Source organism: Euleptes europaea, chromosome 7 (assembly GCF_029931775.1).
Source record: "Euleptes europaea isolate rEulEur1 chromosome 7, rEulEur1.hap1, whole genome shotgun sequence".
NCBI lineage: Eukaryota > Metazoa > Chordata > Lepidosauria > Squamata > Sphaerodactylidae > Euleptes > Euleptes europaea.
In genome coordinates, this window is record NC_079318.1 from 82,381,767 (window position 1) to 82,401,189 (window position 19,423).

The 19,423-nt window shown below is 43.4% G+C and overlaps 1 protein-coding gene across 1 annotated transcript in view; it reads left to right on the plus strand.

Moving 5' to 3' along the window:
- The window catches only part of NAALADL1 (N-acetylated alpha-linked acidic dipeptidase like 1), a 36,803-nt gene extending 17,621 nt beyond the window's left edge, over positions 1–19,182 (plus strand). The window contains exons 10-19 of the mRNA XM_056853442.1: positions 4,265–4,350; positions 5,599–5,662; positions 6,112–6,179; positions 7,680–7,771; positions 9,047–9,137; positions 11,133–11,214; positions 11,829–12,005; positions 14,176–14,266; positions 16,427–16,519; positions 19,011–19,182. Of these exons, the coding sequence (XP_056709420.1) occupies positions 4,265–4,350; positions 5,599–5,662; positions 6,112–6,179; positions 7,680–7,771; positions 9,047–9,137; positions 11,133–11,214; positions 11,829–12,005; positions 14,176–14,266; positions 16,427–16,519; positions 19,011–19,182 (1,016 nt within the window). The remainder of the gene's footprint in view (positions 1–4,264; positions 4,351–5,598; positions 5,663–6,111; positions 6,180–7,679; positions 7,772–9,046; positions 9,138–11,132; positions 11,215–11,828; positions 12,006–14,175; positions 14,267–16,426; positions 16,520–19,010) is intronic.
- Positions 19,183–19,423: the final 241 nt, after the last annotated feature.

The following is a 19,423-nucleotide window of genomic DNA, read 5'->3' on the forward strand; positions in this document are numbered from 1 at the left end:
TAATAGCACTTAATGAATTATTATTATTTAATTTCATGATTGAGTCGTGCTAGTTCTTTTTTGCTCTACTTGTTGTTACTAGTATCGTGAGTATTTTTTACATAACTTGAAATCTCGCTATGACTCAGAAAATACCAATGTTTACTTTCTCCAATGCGGAGCGTGAAAGACTGTTAAAAGCAATGCCCTCATTGTGTGACTTTGAAAATGTTGACTGTTTGGATAATGAGAAACTGATGAGCTTACTTAAAAAGAAAGCTCGCATAGAGCTTCATGGGTCATCTTTAACTGACTATGCTAAGGCAAACCTCATCCCTAGAGGTTTACGCATACAGAAGGGACCAGCCCTCTTTAACGATAATAGTGCTTTTAAAGAAAAATGGGCAGCGGTTTTGAACCGCTGCTCCATGGATTTGATGCTGCTGATAATAGAACAAGCAATGTCCGAAATTGAAGTGGTAACTAAAGATATAGACTTGATCAAAAGTAATCTAAAAAAAGATCTATCAGACCAGGAATTTAAGACACAGATTGCCAACATGGAAAAAGATTTGGCGGCATACGTGTCTAATATAAAAACATATAAGTTGCGTAAATTCAATCGAGATAAGGACGATTACGCCAAAAATAGAATTTATAATTGGGAATTTAAGGAAAATATGGCTTTCAATAGAAATAGAAATAGGAGACCCCTCCACCAAGATTCAGATCAAATGGGATCAGACCATGAGAGCATTAGTTCCTTTAGCTCTTATGGTTCTAATTCTTCCGCAAAAACTTACCAACTCAGGTCACAGGGGCACAATAGAAATTTTTCCCATGGAGCCCGACCGCACGAATATCAACGGAAGAAACGATAGTTGTTAATCTATCCTCCCGAATCCTAAATGATAAAGAAATTTCTGTACTCAATCTTGGATTGGGTTTCGTACCTAGTGCTCCCTATTCGTCTTTTCAAACACAAATTGAATTGTTCAAATTATTTCGTAACATTAAATTAAAAGATTTTTTTCGAGACAAACCACAACTTTCTGATATCATCCAATTTCGAGGCAAGTCCTCATTCATTCCTAATAGCTCTAACCCGTTGATTAGTACCTTTCAACATCTGGTAATGCGCGATATAGAAAAAATTGAAAATCACAAATGGCAATCTCCCTCCAATCTTACTCGTGAGCAAACTGATATTCTTGCCAATTTGGCTGAAGATGATTCCATTGTAATCCGCTCTGCGGATAAGGGAGAGGCTGTTGTTCTCCAAGATACAGACGCATATCAAACAGAAATCATGAGACAATTAAATGACCATAATTTTTATACTAAAATCTCAGGCAATATTACCAATAAATTATCCAAATTGATTCAGGTAGTGATTACTGAAGGTTTGAATCTCGGCTATATAAACCAGCAAGTAGCAGATTTCCTTACTGTTGCGTTTCCCAAGGTTCCGACTTTTTACACCCTCCCTAAAATTCACAAAGACACCCGGCCGGTCTTAGGGAGACCTATCGTGTCATCATGTGGATCCTTGCTTGAGCCTATATCCAAATTTCTTGATTATTATTTACAACCATTTGTTACTCTGACCCCTTCCTATGTCTTAGACTCTAGAGACTTTATACAACATGTTGAGGATTACTTTTTGCCTGTTGGAGGAGTTATGGCTACACTTGACGTTAGCGCGTTATACACTAACGTGCCCCTGGACGATGCTAGGAATATCATTGCAGACAGATTAGACTCTAGATCTGATCCTTCCCCCCCTACACATTTTTTGTTACAGTTGGTTGATCTCATGTTTGATAATAATTTTTTTAGATTCGGCTCCCAGTTTTTTCTGCAGAAAAAAGGTGTAGCAATGGGCGCTGCGTGTGCCCCTGCAATCGCGAATCTTTTCATGATTGATTTTGAATTGGCTCACATTATTAATAATAATCCTTTTGCATCACATTTATTTATTTACAAACGGTATGTGGATGATTTATTTTTTCTTTTTGATTGCTCTGAAACATTTGATAAATTTGCTACATGGTTAAATACCATCAATGAACACCTGACGTTTACTGGCCAATGTGACCCTGTAAGTATACCTTTTTTAGATCTAGAAGTTTTTGTTAGACCCGATAGGAAGCTAGCTGTAAGACCCTATAAAAAAAGTATGTCCAAGGATTCTGGGTTACATTACGCTTCCAATCATCCGATCCACTTAAAAAATAATCTTCCCTTTAGTAATTTTCTGAGATTAAAAAGAAATGCAACCTGTGCTGTTGACTTTGAAAAAGCCTCTGAGAATATGACTGTTGCTTTAACAAATAGGGGTTATCCATCTCAGGTTGTCTCTCAAGCATGGAATAGAGCCAATGAAAGAGAACGTCAATCTTTGTTCTCCAAAAAAGCACCAACTCCGAAGCAGAATGTCTATTGCTCTTTAACTTATAGTAAACACTCTTTTGCAATTAAACAAGCTATTAGGAGACATTGGCACATTATTAGAGATATTCCTGGATGTAATGTTCCTCCGATTTTCGGAATGCGTAAGACCCAAGCTCTTAGGGACCGTCTAGTACATTCTGATTTTCTTAAAAAACCTGTGTCACACGTCTCGGCCGTCGGCCATTTTAAATGCGGGAAATGCTCCGTGTGCCCGCTGAGTCTTCCTGTTAAGGAATTTCGCTCAACAACCTCAGACTTTAGATTTCAATTAAGACACTTCTCTAACTGTGCCACTAGCCGCGTAATTTACGCGGTCACATGTAAATGTTCTAAATTATATATTGGCAGCACTATGCGCCCAGTTCGGTTGCGCATAGGAGAACACAGATCGAGATTGCGCTCCTTAAATTTTGAGGCTCCACTAACGAGCCATTTTGTGAAATATAAACATTCTGAAACCGACATGAGATTCTTTGTGTTGTGGATTTATCATGACCATCCACATGACCATAGGGATGCACAGAAAGTGCTTCTTCAGAATGAAATGCGCTTTATACATTTATTTAACACCTTAGCCCCCAACGGGTTAAACAATGAATTTGATTTGTCCTGTTTTCTATGAATTGAGTGACTTCCCCCCCCCTTTTTTTGACACTGCGCCTTTAAGTAATCAGTAAGTATAGCAGCATGTGACCCATTAGCTCTATATCTACCCACATAGTCTACTATAGACCGGAAGGTTTAGCAGCCCTTTTCTTTGGGAGCATAAAAATTAATTAAAAATTGCAAAAATAGCACATTATAAGAAACTAATACGTTCTATGAAAAAGAAAGAAAATTGAAATTATATGGAATATATTTCTCCCAATGGGTTTGCCTTATATCACACTAAGAGGTAAGCTTTTGCATAATATTATTGTCTATCCTTTTAACTATTATTAATTATCATTGATTGTTTGTAAAATTATAAAAATGTAAAATATTATAAAAATGATTGTATGAATTTTATAGGCTGATGAAGCCGTGCTTTGGTGAAAGCGCTAAGATATCCGGAATAGCGTTTCCTCCGTTGTCTTTATAATATCCTTGGACCTACACGGACTTTGTATCCACGTTTTGATCAGAAGAGGATTGAATAGGATAAGACATTTGGACTTTGGACTTTTTTTCCATTTGTTTCTATCTCTTGTTTATAGCTGTTTATAATGTTTATAGTGTTTAATTTGTAAGTATTGTACACTTGTGGTGGTTTATATAATAGCACTTAATGAATTATTATTATTTAATTTCATGATTGAGTCGTGCTAGTTCTTTTTTGCTCAACCTCCAGGTGGTGGCTGTAGATCTCCCGCTAGTACAACTGATCTCCAGGTAACAGAGATCAGTTCACCCGGAGAAAATGGCTACTATGGAGGGAGAACTCTTTGGCATTATACCCCACTGAAGTCTCTCCCCTCCCCAAACCCTGCCCACCAACCCCCAAAATCTACAGGGATTTTTCCACCCAGAGCTGGCAACCCTAGAAATAAAATTATCCTGACTACCTCACCCTCTGGGGTCTGTTGACTCTTAACCACTTTCTCCTCACTGGGGAAAAACCAGGACTTATAGCATTCCTTGTGGTATCTATATTGATGGAACTGTAAAAAAATTGCCAGGTATCCCAGAGATCATTATCCCTGGATAAATATCGCTGCTTATTTAAACAGCCAATCTCTACCAAGATGGAAATAATCTCTTTTTGCAATGTTAGGTGCATGTGATCCTATCCCCTCTCTGCATATGGCACCTGAGAAGTTCGTATTTCAGGTCTGGCCTGATTTCTTTGCAGGGAAATGGCGCCCCCGAAGATCCATTATCTTTGGCAGCTGGGGGGCAGAAGAGTTTGGCCTTATTGGTTCCACGGAGTACACTGAGGTAAAAGGGCCAGGAGGGTGTGAGTCTGTTAGTGGCCTTATCTGTGCTATCTGAGGTAAGAAAGGAGGTAGTTAGTAGTAATTTCAATTAAGAAAAAGAACATAGGGCCATGCTATAATTAGTTATTTACAATACTTTTCACTCACAGTTCTACAAAAAGGACTTGAAGTGGATTTCAGTGTTATTTCAAACCACGACGAAACAGAAATACAAATTATAACACCACCACTATCTGGTATAAGAAAAGCCAGAATGTCAGAAAGCCTGTTTTTATTTAAACAGGCAGCAATATAGCCTTCGCCTATATATAAATGGAGATTGTCCACTGTAGTAGCCAATGCTGCAGCTGTTCAGAAGCCGGGTATTAAAGTGGATTGAAAAGGATCAAAGGCAGAGGTGTCATCCAGAATAGCCTAGAACTGGTTTACCAAATGCTCTCTCTGTCACCTTCCCCAAGAAAGGGGGATCCGAAATAGGATTTTAATTTTACTTATTATTTATAGTCTGCATTTCTCACAGTACAATCAACAAAATGGGACATTCAATAACCAATACATTAGGATTTTAGGAGTCTGGAACCACCAGAAAGAACTGAAGCATAGCATAAGTATTCACATGACAAGCGGTACGGAGATTACATAATAGGATCCGACTTACTTATACAACAACCTATACACAGCAGTATAGACCACAGTCCCGATCCAAGTAAGTTTGTGAACCATTTTGTACAGTGCAGGATGATAGCTAGACCCTGTTTATCCTATGATGGTTACATTGACTGCTTCCACACTGGATTTTTCGCTTCCTGGGGAGCAAGGAGCCCCCTCAATAAAGGGGAATGTCCAGATGACATAGGGCTCAGATCTGGGCATGATTCATCTGGATTCCTTTTCCCTCTTTGTCACACGTGAAGCTGCCTTATATTGAATCAGACCCTTGGTCCATCAAAGTCAGTATTGTCCACTCAGACCGGCAGCTTCTGCAGTGGGTGAATTTCCCTCTCCTCTAATGACCTCGGAAACACCCCTTGGGTCAGAGAGCTATTAATAATACACATCAGTGGCTCTTTCACCTTCTCCTTGCAAGATTTTAACAACCAAAACAGGCAAGTTATCAAGACTCCCAGTGTGCTAGCCTTTAACAACACCCAGAATCTGTCGGCACATAAGGGGAAACCAAGGTACCCATAAATGGACCAGATGGTACAGCAGACACTTCTACTCCATGACCTATGTTTCTCCTGCGCAGGAATTTTTCAGCAAATTGCAACAGCGCAGCGTGGCCTACATCAATGTGGACATTGCAGTCTTTGGTAAGCACCACTGGTCTCACTCCTGCATACCGTCAAGCTTTTAGCCAGTAAATTGACCAGTTTCCAGGCTCTGAATTTTCTTATTGGCTGCAACTGGGCAATGAGCAGAATTTGCAAATAAAAGAAGAACACTCTCTGCCCTGATTGGCCAATAGGATTGCCAATCTCCAGGTGGTGGCTGGAGATCTGCTATTACAACTGATCTCAAGCTGATAGAGATCAGTTCATTGGGAGAAAACGGCCACTTTGGCAATTGAACGCTATGGCATTGAAGTCCCTCCCCACACCTCACCCTCCTCAGGGTCCGCCCCAAAAATCTCCAGGTATTTCCCAACTCGGAGCTGGCAACCCTACTCAGGAGCCCCGCTGGGGTGGATGGAGATGATCACTCTCCTCATGCCCTTGGCTTCGGAGGGCCTCTTCTTATGCCTCTGCTTCTCCTTTGACAGCCAATGCTACCTTGAGGGTCCAGGGAACCCCACCTGCCCAAAGTGTCGTTTTTAAAGCAACCAAGCAGGTAACTCAGTGTCGGATTTACGTATAAGCTAAACAAGCTATAGCTTAGGGCCCCACTCTCTTGGGCCCCCCCAAAAAAAAATCAAAGGAAAAAAACACCTGGATGTACATTTCCAAAATCAACAATTACTTTGATAAAAAAACATATTTTGTTATGTGCAAATGGCTTTAGATACCTATTAGGTCCATAAATTACCATATAGCATATATTCAACACAAAAAACAGCGACAATTTGTTGTTGACAAAGGACAGCTGGACATATAAAGGACCCCATTACCTTTAATAGCTTAGGGCCTCATCAAACCTAAATCCAGCCCTGAGGTAACTTGTCAGTTCTGGGTAAAATTGCTGGAAGAAAAGTAGCCCATACCCTCTGCTCCTGTTACTTTTACAGTGGCCTGATCCACAGAAATCAGCAAGTGAAGCTCTTCCAGGCACTGAGGAAAGCATCACTTGCTAATTGCTGCAGATCCAGCTGTTATTAAAGGGACAGCTGATTCAAGAACAGGCAAGCCTAATTAGAGGAATGGGGTTTACCTATGTGCAGGAGAAAAGCGCGAATAATTATTCAGGGGGATATAAAAGCTGTTAGCCTGGATGGATTACTAGCATTGGTACCTTTTGCCTCCATGGTGTGTGATTTTCTGAAGTTGCCAGTGCCATCATAATGGTTTAAAAGGACTGCTCTCTCGCTCTCCCCCCCCCCTTCTGGCTGTTTCCACATGGGGGCAAAAGGTGGGCGGGGAATGGGTCTATGTACCCCATCCCTGCGCCACTAGCTGCTGTCTCTGCCCCCACCCCACTGCCTTTCTGTTGTGTCAGCAGAGAAGTGCCCCCGGAGTTCAGCAACACCTCCTCCCCTTCACAATTAAGTGTGGCTCGTTGCTGAACCGTGGCTCGGCTTGGAACAAAAATAAAGCCTATTAAAGTGCTTAGTGAGGGTAGGGAGCAAAACAGAGTGTAGCTCTGCCATTTTGAAGGCAGAGCTTGGCTCCACACACACACACACACACACACACACACGGACGGATTGGCTGCACACAGAACTTCTATACAGATGTTTTCTCAGCAGTCATCCTCTTAAACCAGTCCCTTTTAAGGTCTTTTATGCATGACTGTTTCACTCGCCGTCACCCCTCAGATGACTTTGGGTCTTTGTATTGATTATCCATGCCATATCCGCCCATCAGAGGCCGCCTCGCTCTTCCCCTGCATTTCCCCGCATTTTGTCCGCGTTCTCAAATTCGAGATAAAACAGGTCTCTGAAAATGCGAGCAAAACGCGGAGAAATGCAGAGGGAGAGGCGACATCTGACGGTCAGAAACGGCATGCATAATCAACACAAAGACAACACAATGTTGTGGGAGGTGTGATGGTGAGTGAAACAGCCATGCATAAAATATTTAAGTCAGGGCTCTTTGCTCTGGTTTAAGTGGGAAAGCCTTCTTACATGTGGAAACAACGTGTCAAAAATATTCCTCACATGCTTTTTCTCTTTAGGTCCAGACTCCAGGAGATAATTCCGTTTCAGTATACGATAACTGGATACTCCACTTCAACCGAAACAGCTCCATCTATGGAGTCATCCCCAGGTAAAAAGGCAGTGGAAGGGAGGGGTCTTTTTTATTAACTAAAATATTGATACCCCAATTTTTGATTAAAGTCTTCAAGGTAGCTACTAAACATTTCACCAAGGCACAGACTAAAACCAGATAAAACCACCAAAGAAAGCAGCAGAGCACAATGAAAAAGAAAATATCAGCAGCAGTTCTCACAGGTTCGTATGGGAGCAGGTGGACCTTACTGTATCACGGGCTTAGACCGTTTAGAGCATTGAAGTCCAAGAGTATCAATTTGACTTTGGGTCTGGAAACCAATTGAATGCCAATGCAGGTATAAGGCTGGCTGCACCTCCAGCAGCAGCCCTTTTGTGGCTGTGCCCACCACCCTGTAGGAATTCCAAAGGTGCCCGCAGGCTCAAAAAGACTGGGGACTTCTGGAATATAGAACGTAATTGGAGGAGTACAGCCTTCAGCAATAAGGAGGGGATTGGGTGCAGTAATTGTGGGTATGAGCATAGGAGCACAGCAAATACGTTGCCAGGTCCCTCTTTTCCACTGGTGGAAGGTTTTTGGGGTGGAGCCTGAGGAGGGCGAGGTTTGGGGAGGAGAGGGACTTCAATGCCATAGAGCCCAATTGACTTGGCGGCCATTTTCTCCTGGTGAACTGATCTCTATCGGCTGGAGATCAGTCGTAATAGCAGGAGTTCTCCAGCTAGTACCTGGAGGTTATGGCAAAGCAAACAGTCAGCCTGCTGTAATGTTAGTTGCACTTATCCAAACAGCAGAACTCAGCCCAATATTCTCAATACAAAGAGTGCTATGCTTTATGTACAAGTGAATAATCGCATTAACAATTACATTAACAATAGATCACAACATACTGATATTTTTCTGGAATCATTGTCCATATTCAAACATGATGATAAGTCCAGAGTCAAATAAGTAGACGACTCGCTGTCTGGTGCATACGTGGAATAATATCCCGATTATTATTCCATAGCAGGTGCACCTCCTGCTATGTGAAGCTTGGGTCCCACAAACCTTGCAGTCCAATGTATGCAATTTACAGGGGTCCGGGTGTCACCCTGTTTCGATCCTTGTCTTCATCAGAAAATATTCAAGGCAGCTAGTATATCTGCTCTTGTAGTGTGAGGAACGTAACGTTCTCCAGCAAGCAGTGCTGGAGGTTATGCACTGCTTATTTTGCTACAAAGGCTTGTGTAAGTGGTGTTTGTTTCTGAAAGATGCACGGTCCAGTCTGAGTATGAAATGGTCCTTTTTTGACTTGCAGTCTTTCTCCTTCAGTTTAGGATCTCTAGGTGCTGGAAGCGATTATGCCCCTTTCATTCACTATTTAGGCATCACATCCATGGATATTGCTTATACTTATGATCGGGTAAGTGCTTCCTGAATGAAGATGCCTACAGTTGTATCTCAAAAGCAATCTTCACCATGGGTTTCCTCCCCTGGCTTGTACAGGCCTTCTCTATGAGAAGGGCAAGTGCTTATGCTGCTGATTTGAGTGCTGGCGTAGAGGGCAGCTTACAATACATAAAAACAGTACTTTCCAACAATATATAAAAGAAGCGGTACAGTATATATTTGTTTGTATATGATATGGGGCGAGTGTTCAAAAAGTCCTTGTTTCCCTCTGTGAAGGAACAGACTTGCAAACCCCTCCCTGTTCCTTCCATCTGGACCCCTGGAAGGTTGGAATAAACCCATGGCTGCCCTAAGTCTCTGCTGTCTCTTTCCCTTGTTCCTCAATGGTACCGATTACAAACTGGGTAACCAAAGATTGCCACCAATAACTCAATATCAAAACCTTTATTGGCATAAAATAAATAAATACATATTAGGATAAAAGGAGGTTTTGAAACTTGAGTAAGACTCTTCCTTAAAATCATGCACATGGTTTAAAATAGTTTAGAAAAGTTTAAAAATAAGTCCCAGGAAGCTGGCAACTCCTGCAGTAACCTGAGAATGACTATCACTTAGGAGAAATCTGAACAGCTCGTTGTCGGTGCCGCCAAGGCAATCTTTCAGGAGGGGTTCGATAATCTGTTCTCAAAAGGGTGAGCAGTGATCACAGTGTAGCAAAACATGGGCCACTGTTTCAGCTTGGTCGGTGGCACAAGAGCACACCAATAACTCTTAAGAGTATCTCCTGTCTGACAGAGTCATGAATATAACACTCCAAACCTGCATTGCCATTTAGAGTTCCCACCCAGTTGCTGTTCCTCCCTCTACAGGCAAGTGCCAAGGGGAGGGGGCTGTATCACAGCTTTGCAATTCAGAGCTATCGTACTCCATGGATGGCAAGCTTCTTCACCGCCTTTCCTCTTTACTTAAATGGTGGTGGAAAGTGCCGTCAAGTCGCAGCTGACTTATGGCGATGCCGTAGGGTTTCCAAGGCAAGAGGCATTCAGAGGTGGTTTGCCATTGCCTGCGTTGCAATCGTGGGCTTCCTTGGTGGTGTCCCGTCCAAATACTAACCAGGGCTGACCCTGCTTCTCTTCCAAGATCTGACGAGATCAGGCTGGCTTGGGCTATCCAAGCCAGGGAATGCTTTAGATAGCAAGACCAAATAAGTATGGTGAGTTTCCAGAGGTCAGTCTTAGAGGATTCAAAATATAAGTTTAATAAATGAATAAAATAATACACATGTTCTGTCCAAGTTTTTGGGCTGAGCAAGGGAACAAAGAAAAGGTGAAAATGCGTGCGCACACACACACTCCTCTTGAGGTATTTTCTAAATGATGTTTAATTTAGGACAGGCTAGCTTTACTTGAAGCTGCAGTAAGTCAGAGTTCATCGTGACCTTAGACTTTTCTCCATTGTCCCCTGCCTTGTGGACAAGATGGAGTCCATAGGCATGAAGCTTAGTCCATTACAGCTTCTGCCCCTCCAAGGAGCTGTCCAAACTGGAAGAAATATTCCTTCCTTGTGTCTTGGGAATTTATAATCTACTCTGAGGGAGTCTTTCCCACCTGGGGGTTATTTGGATCTTCCTGTCCCAAGAGAAAGAGCTTATTTTCTCGGCTGTTAGCAATCTCTGTCCCCTATGAATGTAACCTGGAAGCAAGGAGTGAATCAGTAGCCATTGTCCTGCTTTGGCCAGTGTCACCAGCATAGCTAAGAGCCAGTGTGCTCTGAGCCGGGAGCTTGATGGCTCCTCCCCCCCCCCCCCGCACTTTCTGCCAGCTATGGTTTTGCAGCTGGGCTCCTGTACAAGATCAGAATGTAGTCACAATAAATGCAATATTGGGGTGCATTTCTACACCCTCCAAAAACAATATATGTCACTACTGCTCTAAAAGCAGCCCCCGACTTCTGCAAGGTTATTTCATTCTGGACTGTTTTGGATTGTCTGATCCTTTCCTTTTCCTAGAGCAAGACGTCGGCTCGCATTTATCCTGCTTACCACACGGCCTTTGACACTTTTGACTATGCAGATAGGTTCATTGATCCAGGTAATAAGTGGAAAAATGGGGGAGAGGGGATGCTTGCCAGAAGAGGCAGGTGGTCTCCAGAATTGTTCAGCACCATATCTCTCCATTACATAGCTCAATGATTCTTAAAATCCTCTTGCTTCTCCTCTTCATTGCTTTTTCTGACCTTTCTCACACCTTCCTGTCAAAAAAAAAATCTATGAATGATGAGAGCAATTTCCCCCTCTAGCCCCTCTCTTGCTGTTAGGGTTGCCAACCTCCAGGCGGTGGCTGGAGATCTCCCAGTATTACAACTGATCTCCAGGCAACAGAGATCAGTTCCCCTGGAGAAAATGGCCTCTTTGGCAACTGGACTCTATGGCATTGAAGTCCCTCCCCTCTCCAAACCCTGCCCACTTCAGACTCCACCCCCAAAATCTCAAGTTATTTCCCAACCCAGAGCTGGCAACCCGACATGCTCTCCCTCTCATAATGTTCGAACTCAATGAAATTGATTGGGTGCTGATTCAAGACAGAAAAAAGGAAGAGCTCTTTCACAAAAAGCATGATTAATATATCGAACTTGCTTCTACAGGATGTTAGGAGGGACAGGTCTATAAATGTTTATCAGCCATAATAGGCTCCTTCTCTCACAGGATTCACCAGCCACCAGACTGTGGCACGGACAGCCGGCAACATTTTGGTGCGCCTGGCAGATACCTTGATTCTTCCGCTCAACGCCACAGACTATGGAGAGATGCTGGAACAGATGTACAAGGCTGCTGACCGTGAGGATATTGTGACAGACTTGAAAAACCACAACATCTCACTTGGTGAGACGGGGAAGGGCAGTGGCTCAGTGGTCGAGCATCTGCTTGGCATGCAGAAGGTCCCAGGTTCAATCCTCGGCATCTCCAGTTAAAGGGACTAGGCATGCAGGTGATGTGAAAGACCTCTACCTGAGACCCTGGAGAGCTGCTGCCAGTCTGAGTAGACAGTACTGACTTTGATGGACCAAGGGTCTGATTCAGTATAAGGCAGCTTCATGTGTTCATGGGGTACTGCTATGGGGCTGTTTTGCTGGTGTGGGGGGGGGTAATAGCTATGGAGGAATGGGGGGTTAACTGCACAAACCTCTGTGAGATTGCCTGCCGGGTGAATCTCACATAGTTTTCATCTACGTGAAATCTGATCTTGTGCAGAGCTAGGTGTACATAAGGGATAGAAATCAAGGGAAATATATATCCCCTGTATAACTGAAATTAGGCACATGCTTGTTAACTCCCCTCAAAACAAGGATCACTGTCCAAACCCTCCCTTCCCCAGTATTGTGTCTTGCCGAAGACTCTATTTGGTCTGCTGTACTGACTTACCATGCAATATCCTATCCTACGTTGATTTAAAAGCCAAGAGAGCTATGTTGTTTAAAGATATGTTAGAAGTTCCAAATGAATCTCAACAGCTGCAGGGCAACACATGGCAGACAATGTACCACTGTGTGCACTAGTGTTCATGCACAGGTGTTGACCGTAAAGACCACGCTCCTGCTCCCCATTCTGAGATATACAATGCAATCTGAAGCAGCGATAAAAACTTAAGAGCCCTGCTGGTTCCATCTAGTGACTAGTCCATGGCAATACAAGTAATCAGCCTGCTGTAATGTTAGTTGTACTCTATGAACATCATTAGACCAAAATAGCGTTGCAAAAAAGTGCTATATGTACAGTGAACAATTTAACATAAACAATTCTTATATACAATGTTACTTATCTAAACAAACCAAAAATTTCAAACACTTGAAATCATTGTCCATATATATTCCATTCAAAGTTGTAAATAGTTCAACTCCTTGTTGTTAGGTGCATACGTGGAACTATCCCGTTTGATGCACTGTAATACAAAGTTGGGGTCTCTTGAACTATCCAGTCCGGGGCATGTATTTACAGAGCTCCGGATTCTCGCCCTGTTTCGACCCTTTGTCTTCGTCAGAACATGTCCAAGGCAGTTAGTATATCTGCTCTTGCTAAAGGAGGAACCCAGCATCCTGTCTCACACAGTGGCCAACCAGTTCCACTGGAGGACCAACTACAGGACATAGAGGCTAAGGCCTTCTCCTGATTCTGCCTCCTGGCCCTGTTATTCAGAGGGGTACTGCCTCTGAATATGGAGGTTCCATTTAGTTACTATGGCTAGTAGGCACTGATTCACATCCTTCATGAATCTGTCACACCAGTACTACTCACACCCTTCTAAGCCTGTTGATTCCAATGGATTTAGAAGGATGTAATTCTGTTTAGGATTATGCTGTTAAACTTGGTTAAGGCATAATGTAAAACCATGGTTTATTTTAATTATGATTAGTCTGCCCAAGCAGGATTCCGCTTGCAAACGGCCACTGAAATGCTGGGTTAATTGCTCTGGAAAGGCCTTTTATACATGGTTGTTTCCCTCGCGGTCACCCCTCCAATGACTTCAGGTCTTTGTTTTGATTATGCATGCGGTTTTGGACCGTCAGAGGTTGCCTCGCTGTCCCCCTGCGTTTCTGCACATTTTGTCCGCATTTTCAAATTTGTGTTAAATCAGGTTCCCTGAAAACCCAGGCAAAATGCATGGAAACTCAGGGGGAGAGCGAGGCGGCCTCTGATGATCAGAAATGGCACGCATAATCAAAACAAAGACCCGAAGTTGTCAGAGGGGTGGCGGGGAGGGAACAGCCATGCATAAAAGCCCACGATCTCCAAACTGTGGCATAATTCTAGAGAGCTCAGGTGGGATCCTGGGAAAAGTAAACCCATGAGTTGAGGTGCGGAAACAAAAACAGGCAATAGAAAGAACTTCCAGTTTTATAACTTCAGCGGCTACAGTTGCCCACTGTGTGATATTGTTTCTTAGTGATTTTTTTGTTAGCGACCCTGAATACTTTAATTGAAAAGAGGGGTATACATATTTTGATTAACGAATACGTTTGTCTCCTTCCCTCCCACCCTTTCCAACCCTTTCCAGCCCCACTCCAGGCTGCAATTGCCCAGTTCAAGTCAGCAGCTGCCGGTCTCGACCAGCGCATAGCAAGCTTGCTGGAAGAAGAATCTCCCAGGTCAGCAACCTCCCTCCCTCAATAATGTTCTGCAGGATTTATATAGCATTCAGGGTACATTCAAAGCTCTTCACACCTATTCATCTCAGTAATCCTTACAACAACTCTTGAAGGTAGGCTGATGGGATTATCCCCAGTGCTGCAGATGAGGGAGTTGAGAGACTGAGGGCGTAAGATGAGTGTGGCTGGAACAGAGTTGCCAACCCCCAGGTGAGGCCTGGAGACCTCCCAGAATTAAAACTGATCTCCTGACTGCACATAGCGGTTCCCCTGGAGAAAAGTGCAGCTTCAGAGGGCAAATTCTATGGTATACCATAGGTCACGGGTCTCCAGTGTGGTGCCGTGGCACCCACCAACACCTTTCCTGGTGCCTGCCAAGTGTTTTTAAAAAGTAAGCGGGGCCAGGTGAGTCTTATGCCCAGCGGAGCTTTTGGTTGGCCATTGGAGATCTGATTGGCTGTACAGATTTTTTAAAAGTTGCTTCAGCAGCAGCTGCCACCACAGCACAAGAATCTTCATTGTATGTCTGAAAGTAAGTTGTGTGTATACAAGAAGATACTTCAAATAATATGTTCATTTTAAAAGGCATCTTGTTTAACAGAGCTTCTGCCTGAAATGTTGAAGAGTTACTATTAGTTATGCATTACCTCACTCCCTGATATTGTGTGGTTGGCTCCGCCTCCTGTGGCAGCCATTCTGTAGTTGTGCACACCATCCTGTCTCAGAACTGCAAAGGTGACTGCAAGCTCAGCAAAGTTGGGGATTCCTGCCTTAGATTCTAGGTGAAATCCCTCCCCAAATTTCCCCTCCACAGGTCCCACTCCCAGATTTCCAGGACTTTCCTAGGCTGGAGTGGCAACCCTATGTGGGGATGAAATTTGATTTGGTTATCTCTGTGATCATGGCTCAGTCTCTTAACCTTTGAAAACTTAATATTAGCTAGATGTGCTGCAAGAAATTCAGAGTGATGATTAGAGGAAGACTTGGAATCAAGTATAGGCTGAACACATTCCTAGTGTTATTTGCTGACACAATAAATCCTATAAAAATCAGCTGGTGTCAGACATTGCCTCAGAGAGGCAAATGCATCAACAGCTTTGTAAATGAACTTGGGTTTCACTGGCCATCTAGGATTTCTCTGCACTGAATAAATGGGCAACGAAATGGCAGATGGAATTCAGTCTAAGTAAAGTGATGCATGTTGGGACAAAAAAAATTCCCGATTTCACACAGAAACTGGATTGATGGTGGTAGACCAAGAAAAAAGATTTTGGTGGATAGCTCAATGAAAATGTCAATTCAGTTTGTGGTGGAGATATGAAAAGGCAAATCCCATGCCAAGGATTATCAGGAAAGGGATTGACAATAAAATATCCAATATTGTAATGTCCTTATACAAGTCCTTGAAGTGACCTCATTTGGAATACTGTATACAGTCCTGGGCTGCAAAAAAAAAAAAAAAAAAAAAAAAAAAAAAAGGATATTGAAGAGCTGGGGAAGTGCAGAAAAGGGCAACCATAATTATCATGGGATTGGAGTGCCTTCCCTTTGAGGCAAGGCTAAAACATCTGGGGCTTTGTAGTTTGGGAAAAGAAGCGACGGAGGTAGTAACATGACAGAGGTCAACAAAATATTCATAGTATAAAAATTGGGTTGAGGTAAACCTTTCTTCCTATCCCATAATACTAGAACCTATTGGAGGTCACTCTATATGTGGCTGTAGGTTCTAGGCAGACAAGAGGGAATAGCACTTCAGAGAATGGGTGGTTTACTTGTGGAACTGCCTGGTCCAAGATTTGGTGATGGTCACTGTCATAAATGGATTTAAAAGGAGGTTAAAGAGATTTTTAGAAGGTCAGATCTGTCATTGCTTATGAGCCCTGATACTCTAATAGGACCTCCTCGTTCAGAATCACATGCTGGAGTAGCAGAGAGCATGCAAAGGCTGTTTCCAGCAGGCTCTGCTTATGAATTTTGTTTTGGCAGCTCACTGGACACTGTTGGAAATGGGATGTTGGACTAGCTAGACCGTTAGTCTGATCCTGTAGAGTTACTCTTATGTTTGTATCTCCATGTACTTTAATAGGGGCTGTGAGGCTCAAGAAACCTCTGAGCCAGCCCTCTTCCCCTTCCCCCTAACTTGCTTCTCTCTCTCAACAGTCCCCTCCATGTGCGGATGGTGAATGACCAGCTGATGCTGCTAGAAAGGGCATTCTTGAACCCCAGGGCCTTCCCCGATGAATATTACTACAGGTAAATGGATCAATAACCCACTTTCCTGTTCCATCCTGATTTTGTGAAATTGTTCCAAGACTTTTCCTTGGCACAAGGTGCTTCTCCTTGCCTCAAAAGGCTCAGCAAGGTGCCTAGGGAAAGGGCCACCGTTAGTGTGGGATAGATCTCTGGGATCCAATCTAATCATATAGGATCCTGCACCCATTGTTCCAGGACCTGATTTAAGAAATCTGTACTTTCCCTGCTTTACTTTACTGTGTTCTGTTGGCAGAGGAATTTTTCTCCCAGGCCAACTTTGACACTGAAAATTAGTTAGATTGCCTGAAACAGTTTCCTATCAACCTAATTCACTTTCAACATTAAAGTTGTGCTGGGAGAAAACTCTACACACACACAAAAATAGAGCCTCGGCTTTACACATGAATGGGCAGACAGGTGACTAAATAGATGTGGACCTCTCCCCCATCACCATCTCTTTTTGCACAGAGTTGAAAGTCAACATTTTCCTTCTCCTTTTATATGGGAGCCACCCTGGGCCTGGCTTTCTGGGAAAGGGTGGGGTATAAATCGCATAAAATAATAAAATAAAATATCAGAACCTCACAGCTGCTGATTGAAGTGACAGCAGATTCAGGTCAGGAAAAATGTAAGTAGTTCTTCATACAACACTTGGTTCATTTATGGAATTCAGTGCCAGAAGATGCAGCGAGGGCCACTAACATACATGTACCTTCTACGTTAAAGAGCCTGCCTTAGAATAAGATCAGCTAGGGCATGTAAGCAGAGGGAGTTGGCAACTTTTTTTTGCCTTCCTTGTTCAATCCATTCTTGTGCAGAGCGTAAGTGTGTGGACTTTTTACTTTTAATAAATCCTGTCCTGTTTTAAACTGTGGAAGTTGTTCTCTATTCCATGTACAATTCCATCATTCGAACACCCTATTCAAAACAGGTGCCAGGGGGACAGAGGAGGTCAGTTGCTGGATTGCTAACCATCCCCATAGTAACCAGACCTTGGGTAGTGAAAGACATCGGCACTAGGTGGAGCCTTAGAATAGCAACATGATAGGGAAGTGGAGAGTAATGGCCCTCGGAGGGGGGTAATTCCTAAAAAGACCAGTTTGTAGCAGAGTACTGGAGAAAGAGAGAGAGAAAACAGCCCGAGAGCTGGGTGAGCCAGGAGAGTGGCACCTTGATACCTCACAGAGTCAAATGGAAGAGTGCTCATGGGTCAGCAGGACTGGTACCCACACCCAGGTCCAAATTCATGCTTGCTGTGAAACTGCACGACCTTGGCCCAATAATTCTCTCTCAGTCTAATCCGCCTCACAGGTGGGCTTGGCAGATCTCCCACTATAGTGGGAGACCTCCCAGGAAACTTGGAACTTGCTCGCCAGCACCTGAAGGGGTGGCAGGAGAAAATGGCAGCAAATTGGGAGCATACACTGTCATTGCACCATCATGCTGACATAACTTCCAGCAAAACCTGGTTATGCTCAGTTGAGCAGCAGGGGGGAAATTGAGGGGGAAACACCACTGGGAAATCATGATGATCTAGGAATTTCAAATTCTTATCTCACTGCAGATGCTAATTTTCTGCCTCCAAGCATTCCCCTCTGTGCTAATCAAGCTGATTACAACCCTGAGTTCCTTTTTTGCAACATCCCCACTTTCTCACTGAGATATAAGGACTCCAAGCTCTCCATTCCAACTTGTATCTGACGAAGGGAGCTTTGACTCTTGAAAGTTCATACCCTGAGAATCTTGTTGGTCTCTAAGGTGCTCCTGGACTCGAATCAACTTGAGGTTAAGAAATCCTGCCTTGTGTTGTCACCTTGCCTACACTGAACTACACAAACACAGTTGCTTAACGTCTATGTAATTTATTCAGATTTCATTGCTTCTTTTTTTACATTCTACACTGTTTATTGCATCAGCCACCAGTCCTGCATTTCATCTCTGTTCCTTTAGTTGTATGTATGGCACCGTTTTTCACGTATTGCTCTATAATTTTGTAGCCCAGTCTAATATTCACACATGAACACATGAAGCTGCCTTATACTGAATCAGAACCCTGGTCCATCAAAGTCAGTATTGTCTACTCAGACCGGCAGCGGCTCTCCAGGGTTTCAGGTAGAGGCCTTTCACATCACCTACCTGCCTAGTCCCTAACTGGAGATGCTGGGGATCAAACCTGAGACCTTCTGCATGCCAAGCAGATGCTCTACCACTGAGCCACAGCCCCATCCCATGCAGAAATGGGTGAGAGGTGAGTTTGAATCCTCAGCAAGGAAACCAGCTGGGGGAGCTGGGCTAGCCAATTCAACATTGTTTCTATGTTCTCTTGTGTTCTTATTGCATTGTTTTCAATTGTGTAATCGCCTCGAGTCTCAGCAAGGAAGGCAGCCTATCAATGAAATAAATAGAATATATTTTTAAAATGTAATCGATACATAAATGTGACCTGGTAAAAGCCGTCCTTTCTCACTTCTGCCTCTCTCTCCCCATGCAGCCACATCATCATGGCCTCCAGGTCGTCTACCATTGCCACCTTCCCTGGCCTCGCTGATGCTTACTCCAATGCCAAGGAGTCGGGCAGCTGGGAGAATGTCCACCAGCACCTGACAATCGTCGTCCAAGCGATAGAAAATGCTGCATCCATCCTGGAGCCTGTGGCCCAATAAGGGCAATATTAATAATGCCAGTCCTTTATCAAATGCTTGAGGCCATTTATGCTTGGTAATTAGCAGCGCATTCCAGGCTGAATTGCCCTGCATATTTTTTTTAGTTTTTCACGCTGAACCATCATTCAGGAAGTGACTGCGAAGACGGCGCATACCTGCTTAGCATTTCTTAAGAGCCCCCTTAACGCGACCTTTTGTGTTTGCTCTACCCCCGCCGCGAAGAATCCCCTCTCGGAACCAT